At 44.9% G+C, this 10,000-nt stretch overlaps 1 protein-coding gene across 1 annotated transcript in view; it reads right to left on the bottom strand.

The window, feature by feature from the left end:
- itga2b (integrin, alpha 2b) overlaps positions 1 to 10,000 on the bottom strand; it is a 40,974-nt gene that overhangs the window by 26,360 nt on the left and 4,614 nt on the right. Inside the window, exons 5-11 of the mRNA XM_080536678.1 lie at positions 7,512 to 7,561; positions 7,017 to 7,062; positions 4,125 to 4,244; positions 3,540 to 3,628; positions 975 to 1,040; positions 786 to 838; positions 461 to 693 (exon numbers count right to left, since the gene is read on the bottom strand). Coding sequence (XP_080392804.1) covers positions 461 to 693; positions 786 to 838; positions 975 to 1,040; positions 3,540 to 3,628; positions 4,125 to 4,244; positions 7,017 to 7,062; positions 7,512 to 7,561 — 657 coding nt within the window. The remainder of the gene's footprint in view (positions 1 to 460; positions 694 to 785; positions 839 to 974; positions 1,041 to 3,539; positions 3,629 to 4,124; positions 4,245 to 7,016; positions 7,063 to 7,511; positions 7,562 to 10,000) is intronic.

Genomic DNA, 10,000 nt, shown 5'->3' with positions numbered 1-10,000 from the left:
CTAGGGGATCAGCTCAGGGTCAGGGCTAGGTCAGGGTCAGGGCTAGGTCAGGGTCAGGGCTAGGTCAGGGTCAGGGTCAGGGTCAGGGTCAGGGCTAGGTTAGGGTCAGGGCTAGGTTAGGGTCAGGGCTAGGTTAGGGTCAGGGTCAGGGCTAGGTTAGGGTTAGGGTCAGGTTCAGGGTCAGGGTTAAAGGTCGTATCCCACCGTTGTATCCGTCCATGTCCAGGTCTCCCAGCGCAGGGCTAGGTTAGGGTCAGGGTCAGGGCTAGGTTAGGGTCAGGGTCAGGGTCAGGGATAGGTCAGGGTCAGGGCTAGGTTAGGGTCAGGGTCAGGGTCAGGGCTAGGTCAGGGTCAGGGCTAGGTCAGGGTCAGGGCTAGGTCAGGGTCAGGGCTAGGTCAGGGTCAGGTCAGGGTCAGGGCTAAGTTAGGGTCAGGGTCAGGGTTAAAGGTCGTATCCCACCGTTGTACCCGTCCATGTCCAGGTCTCCCAGCGCAGCGACGCTGCTGCCGAACCTCCCGTAGGCCTCAGGCCCGGCCAGGGTGACGTCAGGGCGGGAAGCCCAGGGGGCGTGGCCTCTCTGCAGGTGGGCGTGGTCTCTCTGCAGGTACACGCTCACCTGGCCCACCTGCACAAGCTGCTGCCCGACCGCACGCTCCATGAAGAGAGGCGCGCCGATGATGACATCATCACGTCTGGAGACCAGGGGAGAGGTGGGTCAGGGGGGTAGGGGTGTGTGTGTGTGTGTGTGTGTGTGTGTGTGTGTGTGTGTGTGTGTGTATCTTACCCATCGTTGTTGAGATCGGTCACTGCCACGCTGTGACCAAAGTAACACGCCACCTGGAACACACACACACACACACACACACACACCACACACCACACACACACACACACACACACACAGATGCAGGTCCATTCATCTCTACCAGTGAGTGATGTCACGTATGTGTGTGATGTCATATCCTGTTCTCACCTGGGTGCCCAGGAAGGAGTGATAAACTCCCAGAATGCTGTTGGTCGCTCCGTCATAGATCTTCACCTGAGGACCAATCACAATGTCATCCTCATCCGTCTATTACGGTAATAGAGTAATGTCCTCATATCCGTCTATTACGGTAATAGAGTAATGTCCTCATCTGTCTATTATTGTTATTATTATTATTATACATATATCTGTATTTACGGTAACAGAGTGTGGTGCTCATGCATCTGTATTTACGGTAAGGGTTAGGGTAAGGGTTAGGGTGTTACAGAGCCTTCTGTGTGGTGCTCATATATCTGTATTTACGGTAAGGGTAAGGGTTAGGGTCTTACAGAGCCTTCTGTGTGGTGCTCATACATCTGTATTTACGGTAAGGGTTAGGGTCTTACAGAGCCTTCTGTGTGGTGCTCATATATCTGTATTTACGGTAAGGGTAAGGGTTAGGGTCTTACAGAGCCTTCTATGTGGTGTTCATATATCTGTATTTACGGTAAAGGTTAGGGTCTTACAGAGCCTTCTGTGTGGTGCTCATACATCTGTATTTACGGTAAGGGTCAGGGTAAGGTTTAGGGTCTTACAGAGCCTTCTGTGTGGTGCTCATATAGCTGTATTTACGGTAAGGGTCAGGGTAGGGGTTAGGGTCTTACAGAGCCTTCTGTGTGGTGCTCATATATCTGTATTTACGGTAAGGGTAAGGGTTAGGGTCTTACAGAGCCTTCTGTGTGGTGCTCATATATCTGTATTTACGGTAAGGGTTAGGGTCTTACAGAGCCTTCTATGTGGTGCTCATATATCTGTATTTACGGTAAAGGTTAGGGTCTTACAGAGCCTTCTAAGTGGTGCTCATATATCTGTATTTACGGTAAAGGTTAGGGTCTTACAGAGCCTTCTATGTGGTGCTCATATATCTGTATTTACGGTAAGGGTAAGGGTTAGGGTCTTACAGAGCCTTCTGTGTGGTGCTCATACATCTGTATTTACGGTAAGGGTTAGGGTCTTACCGAGCCTTCTGTGTGGTGCTCATACATCTGTATTTACGATAAAGGTAAGGGTTAGGGTCTTACAGAGCCTTCTGTGTGGTGCTCATATATCTGTATTTACGGTAAAGGTTAGGGTCTTACAGAGCCTTCTGTGTGGTGCTCATATATCTGTATTTACGGTAAGGGTCAGGGTAAGGTTTAGGGTCTTACAGAGCCTTCTGTGTGGTGCTCATATATCTGTATTTACGGTAAGGGTCAGGGTAGGGGTTAGGGTCTTACAGAGCCTTCTGTGTGGTGCTCATATATCTGTATTTACGGTAAGGGTAAGGGTTAGGGTCTTACAGAGCCTTCTGTGTGGTGCTCATACATCTGTATTTACGGTAAGGGTTAGGGTCTTACAGAGCCTTCTGTGTGGTGCTCATATATCTGTATTTACGGTAAGGGTTAGGGTCTTACAGAGCCTTCTATGTGGTGCTCATATATCTGTATTTACGGTAAAGGTTAGGGTCTTACAGAGCCTTCTAAGTGGTGCTCATACATCTGTATTTACGATAAAGGTAAGGGTTAGGGTCTTACAGAGCCTTCTGTGTGGTGCTCATATATCTGTATTTACGGTAAAGGTTAGGGTCTTACAGAGCCTTCTGTGTGGTGCTCATACATCTGTATTTACGGTAAGGGTCAGGGTAAGGTTTAGGGTCTTACAGAGCCTTCTGTGTGGTGCTCATATATCTGTATTTACGGTAAGGGTCAGGGTAGGGGTTAGGGTCTTACAGAGCCTTTTATGTGGTGCTCATATATCTGTATTTACGGTAAAGGTTAGGGTCTTACAGCGCCTTCTATGTGGTGCTAATATATCTGTATTTACGGTAAGGGTTAGGGTTAGGGTCTGACAGAGCCTTCTATGTGGCGCTCATATATCTGTAGTTACGGTAAGGGTTAGGGTCTTACAGAGCCTTCTGTGTGGTGCTCATATATCTGTATTTACGGTAAGGGTCAGGGTCTTACAGAGCCTTCTGTGTGGTGCTCATATATCTGTAGTTACGGTAAAAGGGTCTTACAGAGCCTTCTATGTGGTGCTCATACATCTGTATTTACGGTAAGGGTAAGGGTCTTACAGAGCCTTCTGTGTGGTGCTCATATATCTGTATTTACGGTAAGGGTAAGGGTCTTACAGAGCCTTCTGTGTGGTGCTCATATATCTGTATTTACGGTAAGGGTAAGGGTTAGGGTCTTACAGAGCCTTCTGTGTGGTGCTCATATATCTGTATTTACGGTAAGGGTAAGGGTAAGGGTCTTACAGAGCCTTCTATGTGGTGCTCATATATCTGTAGTTACGGTAAGGTAAGGGTCTTACAGAGCCTTCTATGTGGTGCTCATATATCTGTATTTACGGTAAGGGTAAGGATCTTACAGAGCCTTCTATGTGGTGCTCATATATCTGTAGTTACGGTAAGGTAAGGGTCATACAGAGCCTTCTATGTGGTGCTCATATCTGTAGTTACGGTAAGGGTAAGGATCTTACAGAGCCTTCTATGTGGTGCTCATATCTGTAGTTACGGTAAGGTAAGGGTCTTACAGAGCCGGCGGTGTTGCGGTCGTTGGGAACTCCGACCAGGTAGTCTGAGGTTGAGTCGCCAGTCAGCTGACCAACGGCAACAGAGTAGCCTGCAACACACAGTCAGTAACAGGGTTACCCCAAATCACCATGGTAACAGTGGTAGCTCACCATGGTAACAAGGGTGTATCACCATAGTAACAAGGGTGTATCACCATGGTAACAAGGGTGTATCACCATGGTAACAGTGGTATCTCACCATATTAACAAGGGTGTATCACCATGGTAACAGTGGTATCTCACCATATTAACAAGGGTGTATCACCATGGTAACAAGGGTGTATCACCATGGTAACAAGGGTGTATCACCATGGTAACAAGTGTGTATCACCATGGTAACAATGGTGTATTACCATGGTAACAAGGGTGTATTACCATGGTAACAGTGGTATCTCACCACATTAACAAGGGTGTATCACCATGGTAACAGTGAACCACTTGAAAATAGAATTCATTGTGAAATGGTCAAAGCTATCCGTGATAACTCACCATGGTAACTCACTGTGGTAACCATAGTAACTCACCGTGGTAACCATGGGAACTCACCGTGGTAGTGGTCGTAGCCGCCTGTCTCGGGGGACCAGGTCGTCCCGGTGACGTAGCGGACGGGGTTGGGACTCCTGGCGCTGGTGATGATGTCACGCACCGCCGCCGTGATCACCTGACCTGCAGGGGAGGGAGGGGTCAGGGGTCAGGGTCAGGACTGGGAGGAGGGGTCAGGGGTCAGGGTTAGTGTTGGGGCGGCTGTGTCTCAGGAGGTAGGGCCACTGTCTAATTATCACAAGGTTGGCAGATCGGCGGTTCGAGCCCCCTCTGGCCACATGTCGAGGTGTCCTTGGGCAAGACACTGAACCCCAAATTGCTCCCAGTGAGCGGGCCATCGCCTTGCATGGTAGCTTGCCGCCATTGGTGTGTGAATGTGTGTGAGAATGGGTGAATGACAGGCTGTTGTAAAGAGCTTTGGATAAAGGTGCTATATATGTATCTATATAAGTGCAGTCTATTTAGCTCATCTAGGCATGTCTGACCATGTGTCAATCCTCCTGATCCCTGCATACACTACCATGGGGAAAAGTGCTCCCATCACCACTAAGACTGTCAGAACCTGGCCAGAAGGGTCCGCTCCACTGCAGATCTGCCTAAATGACACCCTATGGCAGGAATATGAGCATGAGGACCTGGAACAGTACACGTCGTCGGTTCTGAACCACATAGTGAACTGCACCAACTCAGTCACCGTGGACAAACGGGTCCGGGTCTACCCCAACACGAAGCCATGGATGACTGGGAAGGTCCAAAAACTGATCAACGAGAGGGACAACGCCTTCTTCGCAGGGAAGAGCACACCGCTGTACAGCTCCACCAGGGCCAACCTAAAGCGCGGAATCAAAGCGGCCAAGGCAGACCACAGAGAGAAGATTGAGGAATGCCTCCTGAGCAACGACTCCAGGCGGATGTGGCAGGGGGTTCAGCAGATGACAAACTTCAGAGCCAACAGGCTCACAGCCGCAGAGGACGACCCCCTGCTGGCGGGAAAGCTGAACACCTTCTACGCCCGGTTCGACGAGGGGCGAACGGAGGTAACCGCAACACAAACACCACTCTCTCCAGCTCTCAGCAGCCTCACCCTCACAGAGCATGAAGTGAGACGCGTACTGAAGGCGGTGGACCCCAGGAAAGCCTCGGGCCGGATGGCGTCCTGGGACGGGTGCTGAGAGACTGCGCCGACCAGCTGGCCGGGGTTTTCACCAACATCTTTAACCAGTCCCTGTCCCAGGCCACCGTCCCACCCTGCCTGAAAACCTCAACTATCATCCCAGTCCCGAAGAAAAGCACAGTGAGCTGCCTAAACGACTACCGCCCGGTGGCACTCACACCAATCATCATGAAGTGCTTCGAGAAACTAGTCCGGGCCCACATACTCACACGCCTCCCGCCCAACCTGGATCCATACCAGTTCGCCTACAGAGCCCACAGGTCCACAGAGGACGCCATCGCGACGACTCTCCACGCCACTCTATCCCACCTGGAGAGGGGAAACAGCTACGCGAGACTGCTCTTCGTGGACTTCAGCTCCGCCTTCAACACCATCCTTCCAGACAGGCTAGTGACCAAACTACTAGACCTGGGTCTATCACACTCTATATGTGCGTGGATCAAGGACTTCCTGACCGACCGCCCCCAGAGGGTGCGGGTGGGCCCCCACACCTCCACAGCCCTCAGACTCAGCACTGGGTCCCCCCAGGGCTGCGTGCTAAGCCCCATCCTCTACAACCTCTACACCTACGACTTCACCCCCGTCCACCCCAGCAACTCCATCGTAAAGTTTGCAGACGACACCACCGTGGTGGGATGTATCTCGGGGGGGGACGAGGCGGCGTACAGGGATGAGGTAGAGCAACTGAGCAAGCTGTGCAAGGTTAACAACCTGCTGCTGAACAAGTCAAAGACCCAGGAAATCATCGTAGACTTCAGGAGGAAAAAGTCCGAGATCCAGCCCCTGCTCATCGACGGAGAGAGCGTGGAGAGAGTCTCAACCCTCCGATTCCTGGGGATGCACATGCGGGATGACCTGACCTGGAAGGACAACACAAAAGGCACCATCAAGAGGGCACAACAGCGGCTATACACCCTGAGATGCCTCAGGAAGGAACACAGCAAGCAGGAGATACTGGTGACCTTTTACCGCGGCGCAGTGGAGAGCATCCTCACCTACGGCATCTGCAACTGGTTCTCCAGCTGCACAACAGCGGAGAGAAATGCACTACAGAGAGTCGTGAGAACAGCACAGAAGACCACCGGCGCCCCCCTCCCCTCTCTGGAAGAGCTGTACAACACACGCTTTCTCAGGAAGGCCTCCAAGATCTCCCGGGACCCGACCCACCCTGGGTACGTGCACTTTACCAGGCTGCCCTCGAAAAGGCGGTTCAGGACCCTGGCCGCTAAGACAAACAGACTGAAGAACAGCTTCTACCACAGGGCCGTCCAGGCCCTGAACACAGCAAAGACCTAAGTTCTGGGCCCTGGACAGTCTGGACGGATTGTATGGCAGCTGCTGGACTGAAAAAATCAGGTGTAGTGCTGAGGCACAAACATGTACATTTCAAGCCTGCAAACTGTGTTAAATAACGTGAAACAATACTATTGTGCAATATGACAACCCTAGTCGTCTATCTGTACAGTATAGTACAGTGGATTGTGTACATAGCCTTTATTTATGTAAACCAGCTCCTTCCCTTCTTTGTGATTTTTTTTTTTTAAAGTTTTTTTTTTTTCCCCTTTCCTAACACCAGGGGAGCCACCCCTCCTAAATGTCGTTGTTTGGTACCTGTACTGTAGCAATGACAATAAAGTCCATTCATTCATTCATTCATTATGGGGTTAGCTCATGGTGCTGAATGTGATGTTCCCTCTCTGACCAGCAGAGGGCAGCGTTACCTTGGAAGTAGTATCCTCCTGGAGCCCCAACCACCACTCTGCCCTCCTGAAGAAGAAAAAGAACAACAACAACATCAACAACATCAAGAACAACAACGACAACAACAACATCAACAACATCAACAACAACGACAACAACAACATCAACAACACCATCAACAACATAAACAACATCAACATCAACAACAACATCAACATAAACATCAACAACAACATCAACAACAACAAAAACATCAACATCAACATCAACAACATCAACATAAACATCATCAACAACAACATTATCAACAAAAGACAAGTTAGATCTGATCAGTCAGAGACAGGATCATGAACCTCTCTGTCTCTCTCTCTGTACCTGTGTCTCTGTCTTTCTCTAGTAGCCATGGTTACCTGTGTCTTTGTCAATCTCTAGTAGCCATGGTTACATGTGTCTCTGTCTTTCTCTAGTTGCCATGATTACCTGTGTCACTGTCTTTCTCTAGTTGCCATGGTTACCTGTGTGATATCTGAGCTGAATCCAACCTCACAGTAGCGTCGGTCGTTAGCTGTGGATGAAACCAGAAGATCAGCAGCTGAACTACAGGAGGACAGAAACAAGTTCTATAGTAGAGTTCTATAGTTCTATAGTAGAGTTCTATAGTAGAGTTCTATAGTTCTATAGTAGAGTTCTATAGTAGAGTTCTATAGTTCTATAGTAGAGTTCTATAGTTCTATAGTAGAGTTCTATAGTAGAGTTCTATAGTTCTATAGTAGAGTTCTATAGTAGAGTTCTATAGTTCTATAGTAGAGTTCTATAGTTCTATAGTAGAGTTCTATAGTTCTATAGTAGAGTTCTATAGTAGAGTTCTATAGTTCTATAGTAGAGTTCTATAGTAGAGTTCTATAGTAGAGTTCTAGAGTTCTATAGTAGAGTTCTATAGTAGAGTTCTATAGTTCTATAGTAGAGTTCTATAGTAGAGTTCTATAGTTCTATAGTAGAGTTCTATAGTTCTATAGTAGAGTTCTATAGTTCAATAGTTCTATAGTAGAGTTCTATAGTTCTATAGTAGAGTTCTATATTAGAGTTCTATAGTAGAGTTCTATAGTTCTATAGTAGAGTTATATAGTTCTATAGTAGAGTTCTATAGTAGAGTTCTATAGTTCTATAGTTCTATAGTTCTATAGTAGAGTTCTATAGTAGAGTTCTATAGTTCTATAGTTCTATAGTAGAGTTCTATAGTTCTATAGTAGAGTTCTATAGTAGAGTTCTATAGTTCTATAGTTCTATAGTAGAGTTCTATAGTTCTATAGTAGAGTTCTATAGTAGAGTTCTATAGTTCTATAGTAGAGTTCTATAGTAGAGTTCTATAGTTCTATAGTTCTATAGTTCTATAGTAGAGTTCTATAGTTCTATAGTTCTATAGTTCTATAGTTCTATAGTAGAGTTCTATAGTAGAGTTCTATAGTTCTATAGTTCTATAGTAGAGTTCTATAGTAGAGTTCTATAGTAGAGTTCTATAGTAGAGTTCTATAGTTCTATAGTAGAGTTCTATAGTTCTATAGTTCTATAGTTCTATAGTAGAGTTCTATAGTTCTATAGTAGAGTTCTATAGTTCTATAGTAGAGTTCTATAGTTCTATAGTAGAGTTCTAGAGTTCTATAGTAGAGTTCTATAGTTCTATAGTTCTATAGTAGAGTTCTATAGTTCTATAGTTCTATAGTTCTATAGTTCTATAGTAGAGTTCTATAGTTCTATAGTTCTATAGTAGAGTTCTATAGTTCTATAGTAGAGTTCTATAGTAGAGTTCTATAGTAGAGTTCTATAGTTCTATAGTTCTATAGTTCTATAGTAGAGTTCTATAGTTCTATAGTAGAGTTCTATAGTTCTATAGTTCTATAGTAGAGTTCTATAGTTCTATAGTAGAGTTCTATAGTACTATAGTTATATAGTTCTATAGTTCTATAGTTCTATAGTAGAGTTCTATAGTTCTATAGTTCTATAGTAGAGTTCTATAGTTCTATAGTTCTATAGTAGAGTTCTATAGTTCTATAGTTCTATAGTAGAGTTCTATAGTTCTATAGTTCTATAGTAGAGTTCTATAGTTCTATAGTTCTATAGTAGAGTTCTATAGTTCTATAGTAGAGTTCTATAGTTCTATAGTAGAGTTCTATAGTAGAGTTCTATAGTTCTATAGTAGAGTTCTATAGTTCTATAGTAGAGTTCTATAGTTCTATAGTTCTATAGTAGAGTTCTATAGTTCTATAGTAGAGTTCTATAGTTCTATAGTTCTATAGTAGAGTTCTATAGTTCTATAGTAGAGTTCTAGAGTTCTATAGTAGAGTTCTATAGTAGAGTTCTATAGTTCTATAGTAGAGTTCTATAGTTCTATAGTTCTATAGTAGAGTTCTATAGTTCTATAGTAGAGTTCAATAGTTCTATAGTTCTATAGTTCTATAGTTCTATAGTAGAGTTCTATAGTTCTATAGTTCTATAGTAGAGTTCTATAGTTCTATAGTTCTATAGTTCTATAGTAGAGTTCTATAGTAGAGTTCTATAGTTCTATAGTTCTATAGTTCTATAGTAGAGTTCTATAGTAGAGTTCTATCGTAGAGTTCTATAGTTCTATAGTTCTATAGTTCTATAGTTCTATAGTAGAGTTCTATAGTAGAGTTCTATAGTTCTATAGTAGAGTTCTATAGTTCTATAGTAGAGTTCTATAGTAGAGTTCTATAGTAGAGTTCTATAGTAGAGTTCTATAGTTCTATAGTAGAGTTCTATAGTTCTATAGTTCTATAGTAGAGTTCTATAGTTCTATAGTTCTATAGTTCTATAGTAGAGTTCTATAGTTCTATAGTTCTATAGTAGAGTTCTATAGTAGAGTTCTATAGTTCTATAGTTCTATAGTTCTATAGTAGAGTTTTATAGTAGAGTTCTATAGTAGAGTTCTATAGTTCTATAGTAGAGTTCTATAGTTCTATAGTTCTATAGTAGAGTTCTATAGTTC

This window comes from Nansenia antarctica, assembly GCF_963989245.1.
Source record: "Nansenia antarctica genome assembly, chromosome: 7".
In the NCBI taxonomy this organism is placed as follows: domain Eukaryota; kingdom Metazoa; phylum Chordata; class Actinopteri; order Argentiniformes; family Microstomatidae; genus Nansenia; species Nansenia antarctica.
The sequence above is the reverse complement of the archived record's forward strand: the minus strand, read 5'-3'. Positions and strand labels throughout refer to the sequence as shown.